At 42.3% G+C, this 26280-nt stretch overlaps 1 protein-coding gene across 3 annotated transcripts in view; it reads right to left on the bottom strand.

The window, feature by feature from the left end:
- The window catches only part of LOC125460669 (cystine/glutamate transporter-like), a 53773-nt gene extending 33237 nt beyond the window's left edge, over window positions 1-20536 (bottom strand). For all 3 annotated transcript variants that reach the window (XM_048548358.2, XM_048548359.2, XM_059652395.1), the window contains exons 1-4: window positions 20192-20536; window positions 16707-16833; window positions 6723-6838; window positions 5049-5174 (exon numbers count right to left, since the gene is read on the bottom strand). In XM_048548358.2, the coding sequence (XP_048404315.1) occupies window positions 5049-5174; window positions 6723-6838; window positions 16707-16833; window positions 20192-20411 (589 nt within the window). In that variant the 5' untranslated portion in view covers window positions 20412-20536. The remainder of the gene's footprint in view (window positions 1-5048; window positions 5175-6722; window positions 6839-16706; window positions 16834-20191) is intronic.
- Between the last annotated feature and the right edge of the window lie 5744 nt (window positions 20537-26280).

Below are 26280 nucleotides of genomic sequence, written 5' to 3'. Positions count from 1 at the left end.
AGGATGAACATTCACAGATTTTAAAGTGTTATAGACCACAAATATGTCTCAACTAGGAATTTGTCATGTCAATATTTGAAAAATCTTTAATTATTGATATAATGAAGAAAAAAGTTCCCTAAAAATTATGGAAAGCTATGTGTGTTTGATTATGCTTGTAGTTCGGTCTATCAATGCAGGTAACATTGAACAGAGGTAGATAGACATAATGAGGTACATGTAATTACACTTGGCATAAGGCCTGAAAAGAACAGGTAACAAGCAATAAAGGTAATCAAAAAGCAAAAAGCACCACCATTGCAAAGGAAATGAGAAGTTTGTTTAAAATTAGGAAAAAAATTTACAAATGAAACATTATATAACAATAGTGAATGGTGAAAGAGGAAATGAAGGAATGGGCCAGTTCTATTCTCACAAGAAGTAAAAATTATATGGCAAAACTGAGCTGGTTCAATGAGTAAAGAACTTAAAATTGAAATACAGCCTAAAAAGAGTCAGCACAGCTCAATAGACCAAATATCTGCCTGCACTGCTTTAATCTGTGAATTGCTGTCTGTGCTATTTTATTTCATTACTTTATCTGCAGACAATAACTGGCAATTGTAGAATCAGATTTTTAACCTTAATAATCTCAAGACACTGTTTAACATGAATACACAATCAAGTCAGATCACATGTTTTTCTATGATTATATGCTTTTTTGTTGTTGAATTCATGATTTATTGTAAGAATTCAGGGACCATACTTCACAAATCCACCATGGTTTCAGTATGTTATTATTTCAAATGCAGTGACTAGTGGTTGCCACACGGGTTGGTGCAGGGAATTTCATTATTTGTTATTTACATAAATGATCTGGATGTGAATGTTTAAGGCATGATTAGTAAGTTTGCAGATGATACAAAATTAGAAGGTGTTGTTGATAGCAAAGAAGATTATCAAAAAGTACTTAATCAGATAGAGAAGTGGGCTGAGGATTGTCAAGTGCAATTCAAGACAGATAAATGTGAGGTATTAAGTTGCACTTTGGAAAGTCAAACCAAGATAGGACTTATACAGTAAATAGTAAGATCCTGAGGAGTGTTGTGGAACTGAGGGATCTAGGATTACAAGTACATAGTTCATTGAAAGCAGCATCACAGGTAGACAGGATGGTGAATAAGGCATTTAGCATGCTGGCCTCCATTGGTTGAGATATTGAGTATAAGAGATGGGACGTTATGTTACAGTTTTATAAGTTGTTGGTGAGGGTGCACTTGGAATTTTGCATGCAGTTTTGGCCACCCCATTACACGAAAGCCAGTTAAACCGGAAAGTGTGCAAAGAAGATTTACGAGGATGTTGCCAGGACTAGTACACCTGAGTTATAGGATGAGGTTGGCCAGGATAGGACTTTATTCCTTGGAATATGAGAAAATGCAGGGTGACCTTATCGAAGTATGTAAAATCATTAGGGGGATAGATACGATGAATGGTTATAGTCTTTTCCCTAGGGATGGGGAATTGAAAACTAGAGGGCATGGGTTTAAGGTGAAAAGGGTTAGATTTAAAAAGGACCTGAGGGGCAACTTCTTCACGCAGAAAGTGGTGTGCATATGGAATGGGCTGCCAGAAAAAGTGGTTGAGGCAGGTACAATAGCAACATCTGAGAAAACATTTGGACAGGTACATGGATGGGAAAGGTTTGGAGGGACATGGACAAAATCCAGACAATTAGAACTAGCTGAGTGGGCACCACAGTCAGCATGGGCCACTTTGAGCCAAAGGACCAAGTTGTATTACTCTATGCTGCACTAAACTCTATGACTCTAAAGTGACTCTTCTTCAGAGCAGTTCTGATGAAGGGTCTCTGATCTTGAAATGCTAACTTTTTTCTTTCCACAAATTCTGCCAACCTAATAAAATGTGAGGCTGGATGAACACAGCAGGCCAAACAGCATCTCAGGAGCACAAAAGCTGACGTTTCGGGCCTAGACCCTTCATCAGAGTCTAGGCCCGAAACGTCAGCTTTTGTGCTCCTGAGATGCTGCTGGGCCTGCTGTGTTCATCCAGCCTCACATTTTATTATCTTGGAATTCTCCAGCATCTGCAGTTCCCATTATTTCTGCCAATCTGCTGTGTTTCTGTAGTGCTTTCTGTTTCTGTGTGTTTCAGATCTCCAGCACCTGCAGTTCTTTGTTTTATTTTACTACTAACTTCCATGCATACTGAGACTAATTTACAATACATAAAAAGACAAATAATGCATACTTCAGATGACATGAACCCAAGAGAATACAATTACAGTACAAAATACAGTCTGCCCCAATGATCCAATAACCAATGTGATGTGGTCAGCTTAACCTCTTCAATCACTTCATCCTGTACACAAAAAGCAGGACAAATCCAACCCAGTCAGTTACTGGGCCAAAAATATTTTCTCAGTCATCAGTAAAGTGATAGAAGATGCCATCAATAGTGTTATCAATCACCACTTGCTGTGTAATTACCCGGTCATTGACCCTCTCACTGAGGTGAGAGCAGCTGCCTTTGACATCAAGGCTGTATTTGACTGTGTGTGGTATCAAGAAGCCCTAGCAAAGATGAAATCAATGGGCAATAAGGGGAAGGCTCTCATACTTGGCATATAGGAAGATGGTTGTAGTTGTCAAAGATTAGACATCTTAGCTCTAGGATATCTCTGCAGGACTTCCTTAGGGTAGTGTCCAACCATCAACAGCTGCTTTATCACTGATCTCCCCTCAATCTTAACATCAGAAATAGCGATGTTTGCTGATGGTTGCATAATTTTCAGCACCATTCATGACTCCACAGATAGAGATGCAGTACATGTTCAAATGTAGTAGGGCCTGAAGAATATCCAGGCTTGGACTGAAAATTAGTAAGTAACCTTCAAACCACATAAATGCCAGGCAATAACCATCTCCAACAAGAGACAACCTAACCACTTCGACATTCAATGGCATTACCATCACAAAATCTCACATTATCAACACCTGGGGGTTGCCATTGACCAGAAACTGAACTAGACTAGCCATATAATTATATTGGCTATAAGAGATGGTCACAGACTTGCAACACAGAAGCAAGTAACTCACTGCCTGATTCCCCAAAGCATGTCCATCATGTGCAAGGAGTAAAATGGAATACTCCCTCCTTGCCTAAATGGTATAGCTCCAACAATATTAAACAGGCAGAACACTATCCAGGTCAAACAGCCCACTTGATTGACACCACCTCCACAAATATCCAGTCGCTCCAAACCACTGCTCAGAAGGAACAGTGTGTACCATTTCCATGATGCACTGCAGAAATTCACTAAGTCTCCTTGTACAGAGCCTTCCAAACTTCCAATAACCACTTCCATCATTAAGGACAAAGGCAATGTATACCTGGGAACACCATGCCTCTAAGCCACTCACCATGCTGACTTGGAAACCTATTCACGTTCCTTCACTGTTGCTGGGTAAAAATCCTGGAATTCCATTTTAACAAAATTACTTGTCTATCTACAATGATTCAAGAATGCAGCTCACCATCACCTTATAAAGGGAATAAGTACTGTCCCAGCCAGCAGTGCCCACATCCTACGAGTGAATTAAAAAGAAATTGACCCAACCAAAATGTCTCAGGCTCTTAAGACAAGGATAAATGACCTGTAATTAGGCCTGCCTCACGAAACATCCGTGCTAAGATGCATTTTTTAAATTCATTTGAATCAAGGCTACCAACAGCCAAATATCCAGGTGCACAAATAGTGTGAATCTGCATTCCAACATAATGATTCTATGATTCTATATAAAACAATTCCATAAAGATTATATAACATATATAAACCCAATAATTCACAAATTCAATCAAGCCATATAGAGGTAATATATAGGGAAAAAAAATGGTAAGATTAAGAGGAAATTAAGATTAAGATGAAGAAAGACTGGCAATTAACAAAAAGAGTAGGAACAAAGAACAAAATCAAAAACGGAAGAAAAGCAAACAGGTTTGTAGATTGATAAAATAAATGTCAGATTAAATTAATTGCCAAGAAATGCATCATGGTGCATTTAGGGAGGTTTAATAAGCACAGTTGATATGCCATAAATGGTAACCTATTAGAAGAGGATACTTAGGATTCAGATAAAAATTATTTTGCATAAAGCTTGTAGGATAAAATGAAAACATTGTAAATAAAAATCATGTCATAAAGTACTTTTTATAATTAAGGCAATGGAATACATAGCCAAAGGGATAGTATTAATCGTATACAAAATATTGAATAGACCAAATATAGAATAGTGTATCCAGATTTGGTTGTGTTTTTGTTGGAATAATGTTAAGGATAGGATAGAGAACAAATATAAAAATATATGAAAAGGCTAAAGAAGTTGGAAATAGCAGGAACTGCAGATGCTGGAGAATCTGAGATAACAAGGTGCAGAACTAGATGAACACAGCAGGCCAAGCAGTATCAGAGGAGCAGGAAGGCTGACATTTTGGGCCTAGACCCTTCTTCAGTTTCGGGTCTAGGCTCGAAACGTCAGCCTTCCTGCTCCTCTGATGCTGCTTGGCCTGCTGTGTTCATCCAGCTCTATACCTTTTGATCAAATAAGTTGGAGATTTTTTATTGAAACAGCAGGTAAAGCAGAGATCTTATAGAGATGTCCAACAGAATGAAACATTTTGATAAATTGGGAAAAGCTATTTATAATAATATGTGAGCCAGTAACTGGAACATTTAATTTTAACATTGTCACCAAATGAACAAAAAAAAGGAGATTTTGTTTCTGGAGAGGTTTGTTTGGTCATTGAATATCCTACATTAAACAGTCATGGAAACAAATTGCGCAGTAACTTTTAAGGGAAAGGGAGAGTATCATTGAAATAGAACAAGTTAATTAAAGAATTGTGAAACTAATAGGTGAATGTGAGAAGTTGTTGATAGCTGTTTCAGAGATCCAGTACATGTAAAGATGAGTTGAATGACATCTTCTGTGTGGTATATGTATGACATGAAAAGATTTTCAAAGAAGTTTTTTTACATGTATTCATACCTTCAGCCAAGGCCATCATCCCTGGAACAATGATCAAACCTATTGCCAGCAGTTTCAAAATTGTGAGAATGACCTGAATGCGGGCAGTCCAGTTCACGCTGCAGGAATTTACATACACCACCAAAGCTGCAGGATACAAAACGCAAAAGAAAATCTTTGTCACATTTGTATAAGACAGGGAATAAAACCAGCAGTAGTTTTAAAATGTCATAATTAAAAACCAAAGAATTTAGAAAATACTTGGAGTTCAGTTTTACCACCAGTAGGGGAAGGGATGGGAGGTCTTGCTCACACAGTGGACCAAATGAGATCATTGCTGGGAATTCACCCAGGTGGTGGACAATTGTTTTAGAACTACACATTCTAAAGCCAACCAGACAGCAAACTCTTTCTGATATGCTAAAATTCAGTAAAAACTTTCAGCAAAGTAAGGAGGGAGAATATATTAGAAAATATTAGAAAGCTATCTAGAAATATAAAACAGATAGCAAGAGTTTCTACGGGTATTTAAAAAAGAAAAAAATAGTGTAATATAAGTGAACATTGCTCCTCAAGAGGCAGATTGTGGGAAATTAATAATGGGAAATAAGGAAATTGTGGTGGATACATCGGGCCAGTAGAAGATACAAATAACATTTCAAAAATACTTCGAAATCAAGAAGGAAAAGAGAAGGACGATCTGGGTGTTATTCTCGCCCACAAAGTGAACTGGACTAGTCCTACGTGTACTATCATGTAATATCAGATCAGAGGCTGGGAGGCACGCAGTGAGTAACTCTTCTCCTGACTACCCAAAGCCAGCCTACAATTTATAAGGCGTAAGTTAAGAGGTCAGTGTAATACTCTCTAGTTGCTGAGATGACTGTAGCTCCAACAACACTCAAGAAGCTTGACACCATCCAGCACAGCCATCAATATCAATTCCCTTTACCACAGATATTCAGTAGCAGCAGTGTATATGATGTATAAGAGGCACCATAAAAATTCACCAGAAATCCTTAAACAGCACCTTCTACATCCACAACACTTTCATCTAGAAGGACAAAGGCAACAGGTACATTGGAATGCCACCATCTGCTAGATCCCCTCCAAGCCAGCCAGCATCTTGACTTGGAAAAATATCACTGTTTCTTCAGTGTCGCTGGGTCAAAAACTTGGAAATCGCTCCCTGATTGCATTGTGGGACTATCTACAGCAATAAGGGCTTGAGCACTTCAAGGATGCAGCTTGCTACCCATTCTCAAGGGCAAGCAAGGATTTGCAATAAATGCTTGGTCAGCCAACAACACCCATGAATTAATTAAAATAAAGAAGAAAGACAAAAGGTCTGTAGACTGGAAAGTAGAGTTGAAGCCACAACAGATTACTCTTGAGCTTATCAAATGGCGGAGCAGGCTTCAGGGGTTGAATGGCCCACTTCTGCTTCTAAATTGAAAATAGATAAATGAAAAGAAATAGGATGTTTATGCTCTAGGTGCTACTCTCTGTAGCTCATAGCAACATTTCAACAATAAACCTACCAAATCCGAACAGTAGAGATAAGACCTGCTCAACCACACAACTCAAATTACAATATATACATGTCAAAAAACATGAGTACTTCAGGCCCAAGTGCTAACCTGACACAAGACAAATCAAGTTTCCGTGACTGATAGATAAAACAATGTTACTTACAGATTCCTGCAGCTGTGAGAAGTTTTACTGCCAAAACTGGAGCTTGGCAAGGGGCAAAGAATGGTTCAACAATATAGCGTCCAAATGACAAGCCAACAACAGCAGTGATTGCCGGTCTGCTCAGAAACAAGGGGAACATTTTATTGTGAAGATGAATGTAAACATTACACAGAGTATCCAAGACAACAAAATGTGAGGCTGGATGAACACAGCAGGCCAAGCAGCATCTCAGGAGCACAAAAGCTGACGTTTCGGGCCTAGACCCTTCATCAGAGAGGGGGATGGGGTGAGGGTTCTGGAATAAATAGGGAGAGAGGGGGAGGCGGACCGAAGATGGAGTGAAAAGAAAATAGGTGGAGAGAGTATAGGTGGGGAGGTAGGGAGGGGATAGGTCAGTCAAGGGAAGACGGACAGGTCAAGGAGGTGGGATGAGGTTAGTAGGTAGATGGGGGTGCGGCTTGGGGTGGGAGGAAGGGATGGGTGAGAGGAAGAACAGGTTAGGGAGGCGGAGACAGGTTGGACTGGTTTTGGGATGCAGTGGGTGGAGTGGAGGAGCTGGGCTGGTTGTGTGGTGCAGTGGGGGGAGGGGACGAACTGGGCTGGTTTAGGGATGTAGTTGGGGAAGGGGAGATTTTGAAACTGGTGAAGTCCACATTGATACCATTAGGCTGCAGGGTTCATCTAAAGAATGGGAGGGGGAGTGGAAATGGTTTGCGACTGGGAGGCACAGTAGTTTGTTGCGAACTGAGCGGAGGTGTTCTGCAAAGTGGTCTCCAAGCCTCCGCTTGGTTTCCCCATTGTAGAGGAAGCCACACCGGGTACAGTGGATGCAGTAAACCACATTGGCAGATGTGCAGGTGAACCTCTGCTTAATGTGGAATGTCATCTTGGGGCCTGGGATAGGGGTGAGGGGGGAGGTGTGGGGGAAAGTGTAGCATTTCCTGCGGTTGCAGGGGAAGGTGCCGGGTGTGGTGGGGTTGGAGGGCAGTGTGGAGCGAACAAGGGAGTCACGGAGAGCGTGGTCTCTCCGGAAAGCAGACAGGGGTGGGGATGGAAAAAGGTCTTGGGTGGTGGGGTCGGATTGTAGGTTTGCGGAAGTGTTGGAGGATGATGCGTTGTATCCGGAGGTTGGTGGGGTGGTGTGTAAGAACGAGGGGGATCCTCTTTGGGCGGTTGTGGCGGGGGCGGGGTGTGAGAGACGTGTTGCGGAAAATACGGGAGACGCGGTCGAGGGCGTTCTCGATCACTGTGGGGGAAAAGTTGTGGTCCTTGAAGAATTTGGACATCTGGGATGTGCGGGAGTGGAATGTCTTGTCATGGGAGCAGATGCGGCGGAGGCGGAGGAATTGGTAATAGGGGATGGAATTTTTGCAGGAGGGTGGGTGGGAGGAGGTGTATTCTAGGTAGCTGTGGGAGTCGGTGGGCTTGAAATGGACATCAGTTATAAGCTGGTTGCCTGAGATTGAGACTGAGAGGTCCAGGAAGGTGAGGGATGTGCTGGAGATGGCCCAGGTGAACTGAAGGTTGGGGTGGATGGTGTTGGTGAAGTGGATAAACTGTTCGAGCTCCTCTGGGGAGCAAGAGGCGGCACCGATACAGTCATCAATGTACCGGAGGAAGAGGTGGTGTTTGGGGCCTGTGTAGGTGCGGAAGAGGGACTGTTCCATGTAACCTACAAAGAGGCAGGCATAGCTGGGGCCCATGCGGGTGCCCATGGCCACCCCCTTAGTCTGTAGGAAGTAGGACTCCCTTGTTCGCTCCACACTGCCCTCCAACCCCACCACACCCGGCACCTTCCCCTGCAACCGCAGGAAATGCTACACTTGCCTCCACACCTCCCCCCTCACCCCTATCCCAGGCCCCAAGATGACATTCCACATTAAGCAGAGGTTCACCTGCACATCTGCCAATGTTGTATACTGCATCCACTGTACCCGGTGTGGTTTCCTCTACATTGGGGAAACCAAGCGGAGGCTTGGAGACCGCTTTGCAGAACACCTCCGCTCAGTTCGCAACAAACAACTGCACCTCCCAGTCGCAAACCATTTCCACTCCCCCTCCCATTCTTTAGATGACATGTCCATCATGGGCCTCCTGCAGTGCCACAATGATGCCACCCGAAGGTTGCAGGAACAGCAACTCATATTCTGCCTGGGAACCCTGCAGCCTAATGGTATCAATGTGGACTTCACCAGTTTCAAAATCTCCCCTTCCCCAACTACATCCCTAAACCAGCCCAGTTCGTCCCCTCCCCCCACTGCACCACACAACCAGCCCAGCTCCTCCACTCCACCCACTGCATCCCAAAACCAGTCCAACCTGTCTCCGCCTCCCTAACCTGTTCTTCCTCTCACCCATCCCTTCCTCCAACCTCAAGCCGCACCCCCGTCTACCTACTAACCTCATCCCACCTCCTTGACCTGTCCGTCTTCCCTGGCCTGACCTATCCCCTCCCTACCTCCCCACCTATACTGTCTCCACCTATCTTCTTTTCTCTCCATCTTCGGTCCGCCTCCCCCTCTCTCCCTATTTATTCCAGAACCCTCAACCCATCCCCCTCTCTGATGAAGGGTCTAGGCCTGAAACGTCAGCTTTTGTGCTCCTGAGATGCTGCTTGGCCTGCTGTGTTCATCCAGCCTCACATTTTGTTGTCTTGGATTCTCCAGCGTCTGCAGTTCCCATTACCTCGATTACACAGAGTATCTGTGTGTTTATGAGAGAAGCAGACTGATCAACTGGCACTTTTATAAAAATTACATAACCTTTAATTTAATTTCTTCTTGAAATTATAATATGAAACATCATTCAGTAATAGAACATAGAACATAGAACATAGAACATTACAGCACAGTACAGGCCCTTTGGCCCTCGATGTTGTGCCGCCCTGTCATACCGAACTCAAGCCCATCTAACCTACCCTATTCCATGTACGTCCATATGCTTGTCCAATGATGACTTAAATGTACCTAAAGTTGGCAAATCTACTACCGTTGCAGGCAAAGCGTTCCATTCCCTTACTACTCTGAGTAAAGAAACTACCTCTGACATCTGTCCTATATCTTTCACCCCTCAATTTAAAGCTATCCCCCCTCATGCTCACCGTCACCATCCTAGGACAAAGGTTCTCCCTATCCACCCTATCTAACCCTCTGAATATTTTATATGTCTCAATTAAGTCACCTCTCAACCTTCTTCTCTCTAACGAAACCAGCCTCAAGTCCCTTAGCCTTTCCTCGTAAGACCTTCCCTCCATACCAGGCAACATCCTAGTAAATCTCCTCTGCACCCTTTCCAAAGCTTCCACATCCTTCTTGTAATGCAGTGACCAGAACTGTACACAATACTCCAAGTGCGGCCGCACCAGAGTTTTGTACAGCTGCAGCATAACCTCTTGGTTCCGGAACTCGATCCCTCTTTTAACAAAAGCTAAAACACTGTGTGCCTTCTTAACAGCCCTGTCAACCTGGGTGGCAACTTTCAAGGATCTGTGTACATGGACACCGAGATGTCTCTACTCATCTATACTGCTAAGAATCTTACCATTAGCCCAGTACTTTGCCTTCCGGTTACTCCTACCAAAGTGCACCACCTCACACTTGTCTGCATTAAACTCCATTCGCCACCTCTTAGCCCAGCTCTGCAGCTTATCTATGTCTCTCTACAGCAACCTACAGCATCCTTCGTCACTATCCACAACTCCACCGACCTTAGTGTCATCTGCAAATTTACTAACCCATCCTTCTACGCCCTCATCCAGGTCATTTATAAAAATGACAAACAGCAGTGGACCCAACACCGACCCTTGCGGTACACCACTAGTAACTGGTCTCCAGGATGAACATTTCCCATCAACTACCGCCCTCTGTCTTCTTTCAGCAAGCCAATTTCTGATCCAAACTGCTATATCTCCCACAATTCCATTCCTCTGCATTTTGTACAATAGCCTATTGTGGGGAACCTTATCGAACGCCTTTCTGAAATTGTGGAGATTAAACACCACAACAAAAATACATTAGAAATTCCAACTCATCCATTTCAACAATTAATGTTTACGAACGCCATTCTTAGTATGTGATTTTCATCTGTCTCTACAGATCTACATACACAACAAAATTCACAACAAATTGTATACTTACAGATTGCGCAATAAGTTATGGAGAATTTTCCCTTTCCATCATGCAACATTGGTAGCACAGAAGTTAAAGCCAGAAAAGCAGACTTTTCATCCTGTTCCAGAAAATATGTGCCTGACATCACTTTAACCATACTCTCTTTTTGTCACCTGGGGTGTCTGCCTCATGAATTAAGTCAAGCCTGGGCCTTTATAATCATGATGCTATTTTAGTTTGAAAAGTTGGAAATCTGCCCAATGCTGACCCAGCTAAGTGAAGCCTAGTGAATAGGTTTCTAACAGTGGTAGCACTCATTGTTTATTTCATTGCGATTTGCCCTTTTTTTTAAGAAAATGACAAAGGAATAGTGAATTTGGAGAGTTCCTTCTTCAGATTTTACTTTTCTTAAACTCTATGAATAAACATTCAAAGCTGAACCTGGGTGACATCCTTGCTGCAGAGAAACTGAAAGAACTGCAGGATACAGGTTTGAGGAAGGGTCACTGGACCCAAGGCATTAACCCTGATTTTTTCTTCACAGATGCTGCCAGACCCGGTGAGCTTCCAGCAACTTCTGTTTTTGTTCCTGACAGCCTTGCTGTGTTTGGGTCACATAAATAGGAAGTGGAAAAGCAGATCAGTGTTTCAGTCAGTTTGAAGGCAATGTATGAGGGCTGCTGCTTGCAGAATGCCAGAGATTACAGATCAGTAGCAGGTGGCTTTGTGGTTAGCACTGCTGCCTCACAGCACCAGGGGCCCGGGTTCGATTCCGCCATTGGGCGGCTGTGTGGAGTTTGCACATTCTCACTGTGTCCGTGCGGGTTTCCTTCGGGTGCTCCGCTTTTCTCCCACAATCCAGAGACATACAGGCCAGGTGGATTGCCCATAGTGTCTAGGGATGCATAGCTTAGGTGGGTTATAGGAGGATGGGTCTGGGTGGGATGCTCTGAGGGTCAGTGTGGACTTGTTGGGCCAAAGGGCTTGTTTCCACACTGTAGGAATTCTATGCAGAATGCCAGTGAGTACAGGTCAGTAGCAAGTTTTGAGGTTCTGTCTCAGCAGTAGTGCATGCAGAATTGTGAGTTCTGAAGCCCCCTGAAAAATGATCTACTTTTCTGTACCTATATACTGCCTGCAGCAGTGACAGTTACCATTGTCCTTAATGTCTTTGCCTCAGGTCATTTCAATGTGCTACAAAGCCCGGTTCATCTCGCACTCTGTAATTCACAGACGCAGCAAATAGGTCACCAATGCTCTCTTTGCCAGAGGCAATCATTACATCGCTTTCCTTATGCAAGCCAACATTCACAATAAAAGATGTCACGGATTTTCTGCAGTATTAATTTTTTGCATCTGCAAGGAATCACAAACTGCCTACACATAACTATCATGTCATCTGAAAAATTTACTCTGGTCTGGATTTTTCACTTCCAGATCAGATGTACAGAGATGGGACTCCTCCTAGCTCCACAAATCTGACCCAAGAAGTAGGGCTGCTTGGAAGTTGGGCTCACTGACCATGGAACAAGGATGGAGGCTTTCTGTTGTGGATGTGGCTTAGCTGAAATCCTGAATGTGAACTGGCACTGTGTGAAAGATTAACAAAAATATAACAATAAAACCAAAATCAACTCTTCAGCCCTCATCCGTCACACACCACGGCTCCGCAATGCTTCCTATGCTACATTGATGCCAATTCAAATACTGTACCCATCTCCATCTCCCATTCTCTCCATACTCATTTATAGTCCTCTCCCCACACAAACAGCCCCCTTATAACCTCCACCCACCCTGCATGGTTCTTTACAGCCCTTATGCTAACTTAGCGAACAGGGAATCCTTGTGAATTCAACCATGGAGCACTACTCATGTCATTTAAATCTGCTGGCCTATGTTAACAGACAGAGTCAAATAAAATCCAGTTGTTTTTGTGCACCATACCTTATTTCATAGCTTACAGGCTATGCTAGGCTTGACAGACATGTTAGTCTGACATCAGTAGTGGGGAAATTATTGGAAAAAAATTCTGACAGACAGGATTGGAAAGGCTGGGATTGATCAGGGTTAGTCAGCACAGATTTGTTAGAGGGACATCCTTTCTGACTAATTTACTTGAATATTTTGGAAAGATCACTAAATATATTGATGAGAGTAGCATAGATGATATGGTTTACGTGGATCAGTCCCACATGGAAAGCTGGTACAAAAGCTGCATCCATGGGGTCAAAGACAAGGTGCCAAATTAGATGCAAAACTGAATACAAATAGGAGGCAAAGGGTGATAGTGGAGAGATTTATTTGTGATTGGAAATCTTGACCTTTGTTGTTTGTTATATACATTGACAACTTGGATATGAATGTAGATGGTATAATTACTAGGTTTGCAGATGACTTGAAAATTAGTAGTATTGTTGATAGGTCTCAGGCTACTGTCTGATATTGATCAGCTGGTAATTAGGGCAGAATATGGTAGATGGAATTTAATCCCCATAATTATGAGGTGATGCATTTTGGGAGGTCTAATCAGGGAAGGAAACAAACAATGAATGGTAGATCTCTTGCGAGTACTAATAAACAAGGGGACTTTGGTGTAAAAGTCCTTGTGTCCCTGAAGGTATTAGCGCAGGTAGACAGGGCGGTAAAGAAGGCATACAGGGTTCTTGCCTTCATTGGCCAGGGCATAGAATATTGAAACAAGGAAATCTTGTTACAACTTTATAACACATTAGTTAGACCACAAATGGAATACTGTGTGCTGTTCTGGTAACCACACTATCGGAAAGACATGATTACACTGGAAAGGGTGCAGAGGAGATTCACCAGGATTGTTTTCCTTGGAGCGGAAAAGGCCGTCGGGGAATATGATTGATGCATTCAAAATTATGAGAAGTGTAGACAGACTATATAATGAGAATCTCTTCCCCATGACTGATGTGTCTCAGATTGTAGGGCATATGTTTAAGGGAAGGAGTAAATAGTTTAGAGGGATCTGAGAAAAAGATTTTCATCCAGAGGGATGCATCTTCTGAACCCAGAGCCACTTCCACCTAATAGGACAAGGGAAGCAGATACCTGGAAACACCACCATTGACAAGTTCCCCTCCAAAGCCACTAACCATCTTGACTTGGAACAAATCTCCGTTCCTTCGATGTTGTTGGGGCAAAATCCTGGAACTGCCTCCCTAAATGCATTGAGGGTCTATTTAAAACTAATGGACGGCAACGGTTCAAGAAGGCAGCACCCCACCATTTAGTCATGCACGACTAGGGTTAGCCAGTAATTGTTGGCCCAGCCAATGACATCCATATCCTATTAGTGACTTTAAAAAAATGCAATGCAGAAATTCAAGAAGATGGTTTACCAACATTTTCTCAGTGGAAATTAGGGACCTTAAATGTTCATCTCTCATTCATGAATTTTAAAAATGCTGTGGCAGTTGGGTTCAAGAGAATATTTGTGTGCAGTGATCCATACATGGTCCCACAGTGCATAATTTATGTGTATTCTACTTCTGTTGGGACTTATGGGCTAGCTCCTGAATTTGGGTCCATGATTGAAGCACCACATAAGACTTTGTTAGAACTGTTTAAGCCAGCAGCACGATTTAAAGCCAAATTGTACATCTCTTTAATAGGCTGTGTATTTGTGCTGCAGCAGAGCAATATTAGGCCTTCAGGAAAAGCCCCATTACAACAGAATGGCCATGAGATATTAATACAAGGATGGCCTGGAGGAGGGAGTTTCTGTTCCCTCAGGAGGTCGTGTGAGAAGTTTGCATGTTCTCTGCTCTTAAATCTTATGTTTGGTACCACCAGTTTGGCATTGAGTTTGAATGCAGTTTTATTAACATTTGATCCTTACACAAGTGATCAAAGTTAGTGAATATATCCTTTCATTCCAAATCCTGCCAATTTGCCTCACTCACTGCTCCTTTCACCATATTTCCTTTACCCACTTAACAATCTATATCAAAAAGATTCAAACCTGACATTCACACACTTCACCTCACCCTCACATACTTAGCATCTCTGCCAGTTGCCCATTCAGGTCTCACAGCTGGCACATGCAGTCAGCTATTCAATAGTAGCATGCACATCTCCCAAAAACATTGAAACATGCTCACTGATATACTTCAGTTTCCTTTGTAGACAATGTTGCCAACATAAATAGTAACAAAAGTAGACAGATGGGGACAGGTTTGGTGTGAGCTGACCTTATTGAAAGAAATTGTGCTAGGGATAATGGAGTGGCCATTCCGATGGTACAGTGGCCAACAGTAGTGCTGAAGTCATCAAGGATGATTTCATGGTCCTGCATCATGGTCTTTCCCAAATCAATGGACTCTCTGTTTTAATGTAGAAGCTGCAACTGTTGTAAGCATTTTTTTTATTATGTTTCTGCTATATTCGTACCCTCACTCTGACACTGCTCTGTCACATTTCTGCTTTCAGATATCCAGCCAATGGATCATGATGCTAAAAGCCTAGAGGGAGAAACACCAACTCCATCCGCCCCTCATATCCACCAGCTCAAACACTGACACTGACCATATGTAGCAGAGTTGTGTTGAGTCAAGATCAGCACAGGGTGAATCATGGACACAGTGGCATAGGATGAGAAAATTCAACAGCTAGTTCAGTTTATGGAAAATATAATTGCACATGAGATCATCTGTAGAGGACTTGGATGAGGACTTTGATGGGATGATGGACAGAAAACTCCTGATCTGCATTCGCACAGAAATGGTTGGTGCGATGACAATAGGCACCAGGAGGGTTGCCAAAGTGAAGGATGTTGGTAAGATTTTCGTAAACTGAGAGGCCTAGATAGAGTGGACATGGAGAAAGATGTTTCCATGAGTAAGAGAGTCTAGAACTAGACGGCAAAGCCTCAAAGAGGAAGGATGACCCTTTAGAACTGAAATGAGGAGGCATTTCTTCAGACAGAGGCTGGTTAATTGTGTGGAACTGATTGTTGCAGAAGGCTGTGGAGGCCAAGTCACTGACTGTATTTAAGACAATGATAGGTTCTTGATTAGCAAGGGGATCAACGGTGCAGGAAGAGGGTAGAAGAATGGGGTTAAGAAACAAATCAGCCATGATTGAATGGCAGACTCGAATCGCTGAATGGTCTAATCTTGTTCCTCTGTTTTATGGTCTTATAAGGAGCACAGGGGAGTCAGCTCTAACTTGACACACGGTTTTCTGAAGTTTGGAGTCCGTGCTTTGCAGTGGGTAAGTGGCCACATGTGAATACTTGTGGATTCAGAGGTTTGGAAGGTCTCACATCAGTGCAGCATTCTATGCTGGAGATGAAGATATGTGCAATTTGTATGCATATTTGTTTGTTCATTGTTGTCCAAGGTTAAAGTGCTCTTTATTTAAAGAGAGTTAATTATATTTAATTCTAACTTGCTAGAGACAAGCAGGCATAGCTAAGATTTGTTAGGATTGCAAGCTTCCCCAAGATGCATTGATTGTAAAACAGACTGCTTTGTGAGAGCCACATGTCAACTCTGCCCTGCAGCAGAACTGAAAGAGATTGTACTCCCTGAATGCCCAGCTGGTGAGTGACCATAGACAGTAAATCATTTAGGTTAATACCCAATATTCTCACAGCAGTCATGAAGCCTTCATTTTGGGACTACTGCTGATGTCCATAGCTAAGGAATGCTGCAGTTGGCACAATCATGGAAATGGAAACACAGCATGAAGTTAGCCTTTTTCTTTTAGCTGTCTGTCTGCATTAACGTAATATGTGGGTCAATTGTGCATTGTAATCCTCTTTTCCATTTCCAGTTTAGCCTCCTAATTGTTTGACTTGGTAGAAAGTATGAGATTATTAGCATTATCTTGCCTGGGGGTATCTTACCTGATTACAATGATTTCACACCATAATCGCACAAAGGCTGGAAGTGGTCCCAAAGTCTCCATAAGATAGATATAGTGTCCACCAGATTTCTTAATGCTTGTTCCAAGTTCTGCATAAGACAGAGCTCCTGATGCATTGTAAATTGAAAGGACATCAGCAAATGGTATTATCACATTCTATGACAGAAGTTGCAATTTGCTGTTGAATGTAATTATTTCCTTTTTTTCCCTCTTTCAATTCCTTAAAACTTCCACATACAATTTATTCCCAAATATCCAAAGGTGTGTGCATCTTTATCAGGTCTCTGTTCTAAGTCTCTAAATGCCTTCATGGAAGGTGAAGAAAAGATTATTCATCACAGGCCATTCTGCGACTCTTCCCATGGTAGGATATGCTCCAATGAGGCAAAGAGATTCTGAGGAAGGGTCACTGGACCAGAAACGTTAACTCTGATTTCTCTTCACAGATGCTGCCAGATCTGCTGAGCTTTTCCAGCGACTTCTATTTTTGTTTCCCTTTTTAACTGTCTCCCTCTTCTAATAATTCTGATTCAAACCAGAAATTTTCTATATAGTGAGTAGTGAGGGGCATTGGCTGTCATCTTACTCTGTTGCTCTGGATTCGCTCTAAAGCAATTCAAGCTAATTTATTGTAAACCTTTAAAAACTGATCATATGCAAAAATAAGTGTAGGAATAATAGATGCATCCTCATGTGGTGTCACTCTGTGAAAATGTGTTGATGTACTGTGCTAGACCATATCTCTTTGTACCAGTTGAAATTCCCCATGATAAGAGCTAAATCTTAGACTCCTTCCCTTGTAGCGTAGTTGGCTGACATAGCTGACAATTAAGGACGACCATACCTTCCTGGTCTTCAGGATTTAAATGGTTAAATTGAGAGATACTGACAGGAGGAGCGTTGGTCAATCAAATCAAGGCCTGATATGTGACCTAATTCTTTCAACTGGTCTTTAGCCCATATCAAATATTATCTTTGGATGACAGCAATCTAGCGATCGCAGTTTTAAAACTAACAATTGTTAATAGCGTCAACTGATGTTCACAGATGAATCAGCCTTTGCGTATAGAAGCGTTTCCGAAATTCACTCCTGAAAGATCTGGATCTGAGGCCTGTGTTATATCTGCTTATCCCATGCTCTGTAATCGTAAGAGTTCCCCTTAATGGTTAAAAAATTCAGATGAAATTACCTCTTAATCTTCTGATAACAGAATGCAATTCTTATTTGTATAATGTCATCCTTATAAGTTAACACTTGGTAACCATTCTCATAAATCTAAATTTCATTTTTTCCATGATCATTATATCCATCCAAATATATGGTGCTCAGGTTGGCTTACACGATATCTCAGTGCATCAAACACATGCATCAGGTGTTTGATGCACTGGCAAGGCTGCCAGATATCCTTTTGTCGCTGAGAAGGAGACCCATCCCTGGTCTAATCAGGGTTAAGCAAAGCTGAAACATGAGTTATATTCAAGGTCTCTCAATACAAAGGATATCAATCTATTCCCCTTTTATATTACCTTCTTCACCCATTTATGATACTTAATAGTTTAAGTAAATGGATTCTCAAGTCTCAGTGGATTGTTCACTGTTTCTAGCTTTTTTACTATTTAAAATGTGTTCTGTCCTAGCCTTCTATCCAAACTGTCTGACCTTAGTTTGCCCATTTTGAATTCCACGTGACCATTGTTGCCCATTCACTTTGTCGATTGATCCATTTTTACAATTTTACATTTCCATCAACAAAACCAACTTTCTTTGTTTTATCAACAAGTTTGAGTATATGGATTCTTTTTATCCCACCATTGAAATTAATCAATACCATGATTTTTTTTAGCCCAAGTATAGCTTCTTTTGCAAGCCAATTATAAAACCTGCTCATTAACCCTTCACTGTTTCTTGGCACTCAGTCAGTTTCTGAAGCTGGTTAATAATTTGTCTAAAATTTCATTGTTTCAACTTTAGGGAGCAGTCTCTTATAAATACCTTCTGGGAGTCCATATAAATAAGATCCATTCCCTGTCTGTACTTTTAGTCATTTCTTCAAAAATAATCAGCCAGGACTCCCCTTTAAAAATCCATGCTGGCTCTTTCTGATCAGCTTAGCATTTTCAAAGGTTTAATCACTTTACCTTTAATTATGGGCTCTGGTAATTTCCTCTCTTGTCTCCCATATTTTTAGGTACAATAATGAGAATTCGTGAGTTACTTGTTCCCAGCCTCATTGAAACAAAAACACAGAAATTTTACAGGTAAAGTTGGGAAACTCAATAGATACAATAAAACTCTGGTGAATGTGCCCTCTCAGGTGTTTGATGCACTGGCAAGGCTGCCAGATATCCTTTTGTCGCTGAGAAGGACAACAGAGGACTCCAGCTTTAAGTGCAAACAAGTGCATTGCACATAGCTTGTCCTTTCCTTCACCTCTGCTCCACTTCCCTATCATATTTCCAACTCAAAGGCGCAGCCAATGCTACTCAATAACTGCTACAGCCTTTGTGCAAACAGATAGCCAAATCCTCTGCCCATCATTGTGAGAATGCAGCAGCGCTCCCTGTTAATTTCTGGAATTCTCCACAATACCTCAAAATTAAAGCGTGCAGTATATATAGAGATTTTATAATGCAGAAATTCTTCAAAGTAACCTTATTTGCAAGCTGGATGCCTGGCCTTTAAAGGAATGCTAGCACCAGGCTCATCTTGCAGCTGAATATTTTATCTTTTATGAATAAAATGAAATTTGTTGAATGGACCTGCATCACCTACTTGTGGCAAATGGGCATATTAGTCAAAAGGCTATGTGGTATCATGAAAGGGAACATTTGGTCATTTTCAGCACTCGCAAGGGATGAGCTTCCATCTCCAGCTGTTTTGCTATGTGAGTTACATAGGAGGTGACTGTTCAGTGACACCTTCAAAAGACAATTTTCCTCAGCAGAGATCCTGATCTGAATCTCGTGTCCCAACACTTTAAGCAGTTTATTGAAGCCTGCTTTATAAATTGTAATTTCTATTTTCAACACATTTTAAAATATTTTAAATTTTCCTCAGATACAGGCTATAACACTGTGGGGTCTTCAGCTGTTGTTCTGTCTTCCTTTCGTGTGATTTCAATGGTTGCATGACAGTGATAATGGAGAAAATATGCAGTACCGTTGACTGTATTTAGTGCTTTTGATAACTAACTCCAAAAGGTTTATGACAATACATGGAAGCCTTTGCTTCAAAATGTTTTTCTCGAAATATGAATGCACAGGTTTTAAATGTGTTTTGACAAGTAAGTGGGTGAATACTTCAGTTAATATATGGAAGTAAGAAAATAAATATAACAATTTATGAAGAGCCTAACTTTAAACCAATGAGACTTCATTGTTCTATATTTGCCCAAATTTTGTGCTACAGAGCAGAGATGTTAATCTGCTGTATCTCCACAAACATTAAGAAAAATGTGCACTTACCAAACATCGAGAGAATCCCACAAGCCAACCAGATCACCAGGGATATCCCAACATTGCCAGAATTTATCAGAACTCCTTTGGGTGAAATAAATATTCCACTGCCTATTATAGTGCCAATTAAAAGTGACACAGATCGAAACAAGGTAACCTTCTTTCTCAAAAACACAGCTTGCTGCTTAGAATCAGTTATATCCTCAATGTTTTCTGAAGAACTTCCCATGATTTTAAAAATAACTCACTTAAGAAGATGAGTTGGTCAAATTTGAAAAAAGAAATCTTTTGACCTTCCTACTGTCAAATATCTTCTGGTGCAATGTATTTTTCTTTGCAGAGAATAAAGTCTTTGGTCCCTCCACTGTGTCAACAGAAAGAAATGGTAAACGTGAAGCTCATTTAAAGCAGCTGAAATTTGGCAACAATTCCCTCAAAGAGAAAAAAAAGTGAAATGAAGCCAACAGCTTTCCAAAAGAAAACTAAATGAATAAAAATTAATTTTTGGAATAATGTTTGACGGCTGTTGCAAAGAAAATCATCTTACTAAATAGTTAGTAAATTAATCAGGTGAATACTTTACCACTTTCTCAAAAGGAATGCAAAATAGTAACAGAAACACTGAAGTGCCATTAATAGATGTTATGTTGGAGTGCTCCAATGATGAGATGAACTCCCAGATTTTCGTTTCTTTTCTTGTTAGTCTGTGATACTCAGCTCAAGCACAGGTAATAGCAATACATCATACTTTTGACTACATAGCCATTTCTTAAAATAACATTGGTTTTCTTTTCAATAGTGTGTCAATTAAAAAGAAATAAGACTTGCATTTACATAGCACTTTCCACGACCTTTGTACATGCCAATGTCCTTTTGAAGTGTAGTCATAGTTGTGATGTATCATAGTGTAGGAAACGCAGCAGATTTCCACGAACACCAATGTGACCATGACCAGATAATCTGTTTCTGTGATATTGAGTGAGGGACAAACAGAGGACAAGACACCAGCAACGTTCCCTCTAAGTTGCATGGCTGCTTTTGTGTGCAGTCACTCCAAGGTTCCATGCACAGTAATTGGTTCCAGAAATTACTGCCTTGCACAGACCTGGGAGGTCCTTGCAGCTGGGAAGAAAATTACCGGGGAATGCTGGTCACCAGAGATTACCTCCGCTACTCTTCTTTGAAATAATTTCATGAAATCCTTTACCTGAGAAATAAAGTCTCATCCACAAAAATGGCACCTAGAATGACTGTCTTTGTCTTGTCTTCTAGAGTGAGTCCTGAATTTAGAAGCAAGAGTGTTATCATCTGATCCATGGCTAACACTGTCTTTAAATGTCAGTTTAGTCACGAGCATTGTTACTTCTTTAGTCAGGTGGTTATATGCTCAACCTCCATTTCAGGGTTTGAGGGCATAAACTAGGATTAGTGGAAAATCAATTTCTTATTATTTGTGAGTCAATGGTATAGCAGGAAGATCATTACAAAAAATGAAGAGAGAAATTGAAAGATTACAGACAAGAACAGGTGGATAAATAAGCCACAATTTTGGAGAGAGAAGTGCCTTTATATTTGTGGAAACAGATGTTCTGGCTAGCGAGATAGATAAACTGAAATCCCCAATTCCTGGTTTCTTCTGTTTGTAATCAATAAAATTCAGAAAAGGCTGAAATGTGGGGTCCCAAAACTCTGATTTAAAAATCGTCAGCAGCGGATGTCCAGGGATTTACATGAAGAGTGCTACTGCTTACACATTCACCCCAGAAAGATCTATCACTTTAGCATTACACAATACACAAACATGCAAGATATACTTAAAAAGGATGAACACAGCAGGCCAAGCAGCATCTTAGGAGCACAAAAGCTGACGTTTTGGGCATAGACCCCTCTGATAAAGGGTCTAGGCCCAAAAAGTCAGCTTTTGTGCTCCTAAGATGCTGCTTGGCCTGCTGTGTTCATCCAGCTTCACACTTTGTTATCTTGGATTCTCCTGCATCTGCAGTTCCCGTTACCTCTACTTAACAAGGATGGTGTGCTCCTTCAAGTAACAATGTCAAGCAGAGTATTTATTATTGATATTTCTTTAAGGGTCCAGTGAAGGAGAGAACTTTGTCACTTTGGATATCCCTGGAATGTACTTCAGAGAGTGAAAGCAAAATGACCTGGAAATGTAGAATTGTCTTCCCTCAAAACCTGTCAAGACAGAGTTCAGTAAACACAGATTGGGAGGATGGAATTAAATGATGCCCAAAGTGAATTGTGGAATTAGCTTAAGGTGATGAATAGCTTATTCATGTTTCTGTGTTCCTATATCCTGGAGCAAGTTATTATTGGGGATGTTTTGAAAGACAATCATCTGTGATTGAAGGTGTTGAGTCTGAGGGTCAATCCTAAACTTAATTCTACTTGGTGTTGCTGCTGCAGAAATGCCTAGCTGGAGCCTCCAGCCTTAAAACTACAGTATTACCTAATCCCAATTCCTTTGCCTCCACCACGTCTGCTCCGAAGAAGGGGCATTCCACTCCTGAACATCCCAGACGTTCTCTTATTTCAAGGACCACAACTTTCATCCTTTAGTGGTCGAAAATGCCCTCAATCGCATCTCCTGCATTTCCCGCACCTCTGCCCTCTCACTCCCTCCCCACAACAAAAACAAAGACAGAATTCCCCTTGTCTTCACATATCACCCCACTAACCTCCAGATTCAACATATCATTCTCTGCCGCTTCGCCACCTTCAATCTGACCCCACAACCAAGGATATATTTCCCTCCCCACCACTATCTGCCTTTTGTAGGGACCGCTCTCTCCACGACTCCCTCATCCACTCCACACTTCCCATGAGCCTTACCACCCCTGGCACCTTCCCCTGCTGCCACAGGATGTGCTACACCTGCCCTTATACCTCCTCACTCACTTCCATACAAGGAACCAAAAACACCTCCCACATTAGACAGATGTTCACCTGCACATCCACTAATGTGGTTTACTGCATCCGGTGCTCCCGATGTGGCCTCCTCTACATTGAGGAAACTAAGTGGAGGCTTGGAGACTGCTTTGTAGAGCACCTGAGCTCTATTCGCAACAAATGGCAAGACCTGCCAGTCGCAAACCATTTCAACTCACCCTCCCACTTCCTGAATGAATGTCCATCCTGGCCCTCCTCCAGTGTCACAATGACATCACCCGGAAACTGGAGGAGCAGCACCTCATATTCTGCCTTTGGCGCTTACAACCCAATGTGGGGTTTACCAGTTTCAAAATCTCCCCACCCCTCAACCCATAACCAACCTTCCCTCTCATCCCCACCTCCTTGATCTGACACAACCTGTCCATTTTTTTTCCACCTATCCACTTCTCCCACCTCACTGACCAATCTCTATCACTGCCTACCTGCACTCACCTAGCAGCATCCCACCTAACCTCCCCAGCCCCACTCCTCCTCTGTCTATTTGTTTCAGAGATCCCTTCCCCCTCCCCATTTCTGTAGAAGGGTCCCAACCCGAAATGTCAGCTATCCTGCTCCTCTGATGTTGCCTGACCTGCTGCGATCCTCCAGCTCCACACTGTGTTATCTTTGATTCCAGCATCGGCAGTTCTTATTATCTCTGTATTAAATCCTTGTCATGTGATGCTTGTTCAGAGAGGATGAGCAGATTAAGGATGCTGAGGATGGAAATAAGAGAGAGAATGAGAAGATTGAACAAGGTGGGGAGATCATGTGAAGTTGAGATCAGAGCAGGGAAAGACAAGATCAAAGTGGAAGAAGAGATTTGGGGATGGGGAGAATGGAGGAGAGCGAGGAGATTGGGATGAGTTGAGTAGATTGGGAAAGAGGGGAGATCAGAGGAGAGAGCACAGAATTTAGTGAGTGTGGAAGAGAAATTTTACATCACAATGGTAGATGGGAATTTGGGCCAAGACACAAAGACCAGACATGGGAGAAACTGATGGCATAGAGAAAGAATTTTAATTTGTTTAGCATGTGGGATTTTAATGAGCTTAGCAGACGTCAGGAGGTAGTTACTCAGACTGGGCTATCACTATGTGCATGTTATCTTAGCTAGAGCTAGAGAAGGATCTCTCGATATATTGTCACTCTACAAGGTTTCAGGATGAATTAGAGATGTCCCTTGTATCCCCCAAAGGGGCCTAGTTACTGATAAGCTAGAGTTCAATCAGACCATATATCACTCTCCATGCTAGCTGCATGCCGAAAGTCATTTGAAGAAGTAATTATTGAGGTATCTGTAAAACAGCATTCCTGTTATCTCGAGCAGTGTCTGTTTTCTTTAAACTTACAATGAGTGAATCAACAAACGTAAGATGTCACGGGAACATCCTGCTTTGAAGTTAATTGTATAAATGAGATTGTTGTGCACTGTATTAGCAGAATCAGATGCCGGTGGAGATCGACAGTCAACCTTCTTGGTACCAAGTAAGAAAATAAACTGCTTCAAACTGGAACTGGAGTCAAGTCTCATTATTAGTTAAGTAGAAATAAAAATTTTTGCAACAGTGAGGGAATAGGAGAAATGAGCTGAATGGTATCAAGGATGAAAAACTTTTAAGTGGAGACTAAAGAAACAGTGCTTTGTCTCCATTGAGCATAAAATAATTGAAGAATTGAGGCAGGGCGCAAATTCCTCCTGTACTAATGGAGAAAACTAATCAGAAACTGTTTCCCTGGCAGTAGTGTCATTAAACTTATGGACTAGCATATACCACTACAAAAAAGAGACCAATCCAGTTTAATAAGGGGAAGAGAAGAGTATGCCGGGATTTGCACTGGACATACTTGAAAATGAGGTGCAAACAAAGAGAACTATAATACAGAAATATATGTATGCTAAATTATAATATCTGATAATCTTACAGACCAGAAGGAACTCTTTGAAATAATGATCCAATTTAAGTCTTCCACCAACCTTTTCCCTATATCTTGGCAAAATAGTCATTAGCAAGTATATTAATAAAATGTGAGGCTGGATGAACACAGCAGGCCCAGCAGCATCTCAGGAGCACAAAAGCTGACGTTTCGGGCCTAGACCCTTCATCAGAGAGGGGGATGGGGTGAGGGTTCTGGAAGAAATAGGGAGAGAGGGGGAGGCGGACCGAAGATGGAGAGAAAAGAAGATAGGTGGAGAGGAGAGTATAGGTGGGGAGGTAGGGAGGGGATAGGTCATTCCAGGGAAGACGGACAGGTCGAGGAGGTGGGATGAGGTTAGTAGGTAGGAGATGGAGGTGCGGCTTGGGGTGGGAGGAAGGGATGGGTGAGAGGAAGAACAGGTTAGGGAGGCAGAGACAGGTTGGACTGGTTTTGGGATGCAGTGGGTGGAGGGGAAGAGCTGGGCTGGTTGTGTGGTGCAGTGGGGGGAGGGGACGAACTGGGCTGGTTTTGGGATGCAGTGGGGGAAGGGGAGATTTTGAAGCTGGTGAAGTCCACATTGATACCATTGAGCTGCAGGGTTCCCAAGCGGAATATGAGTTGCTGTTCCTGCAACCTTCGGGTGGCATCATTGTGGCACTGCAGGAGGCCCATGATGGACATGTCATCTAAAGAATGGGAGGGGGAGTGGAAATGGTTTGCGACTGGGAGGTGCAGTTGTCTATTGCGAACCGAGCGGAGGTGTTCTGCAAAGCGGTCCCCAAGCCTCCGCTTGGTTTCCCCGATGTAGAGGAAGCCACACCGGGTACAGTGGATACAGTATACCACATTGGCAGATGTGCAGGTGAACCTCTGCTTAATGTGAAAAGTCATCTTGGGGCCTGGGATAGGGGTGAGGGAGGAGGTGTGGGGGCAAGTGTAGCATTTCCTGCGATTGCAGGGGAAGGTGCCGGGTGTGGTGGGGTTGGAGGTCAATGTGGAGCGAACAAGGGAGTCACGGAGAGAGTGGTCTCTCCTGAAAGCAGACAGGGGTGGGGATGGAAAAATGTTTTGGGTGGTGGGGTCGGATTGTAGATGGCGGAAGTTCGGAGGATGATGCGTTGTATCCGGAGGTTGGTGGGGTGGTGTGTGAGAACGAGGGGGATCCTCTTTGGGCGGTTGTGGCAGGGGCGGGGTGTGAGAGATGTGTTGCGGGAAATGCGGGAGACGCG

This window comes from Stegostoma tigrinum, chromosome 18, assembly GCF_030684315.1.
Source record: "Stegostoma tigrinum isolate sSteTig4 chromosome 18, sSteTig4.hap1, whole genome shotgun sequence".
Lineage (NCBI taxonomy): Eukaryota > Metazoa > Chordata > Chondrichthyes > Orectolobiformes > Stegostomatidae > Stegostoma > Stegostoma tigrinum.
This window is presented reverse-complemented; position numbering and strand designations above follow the sequence as displayed.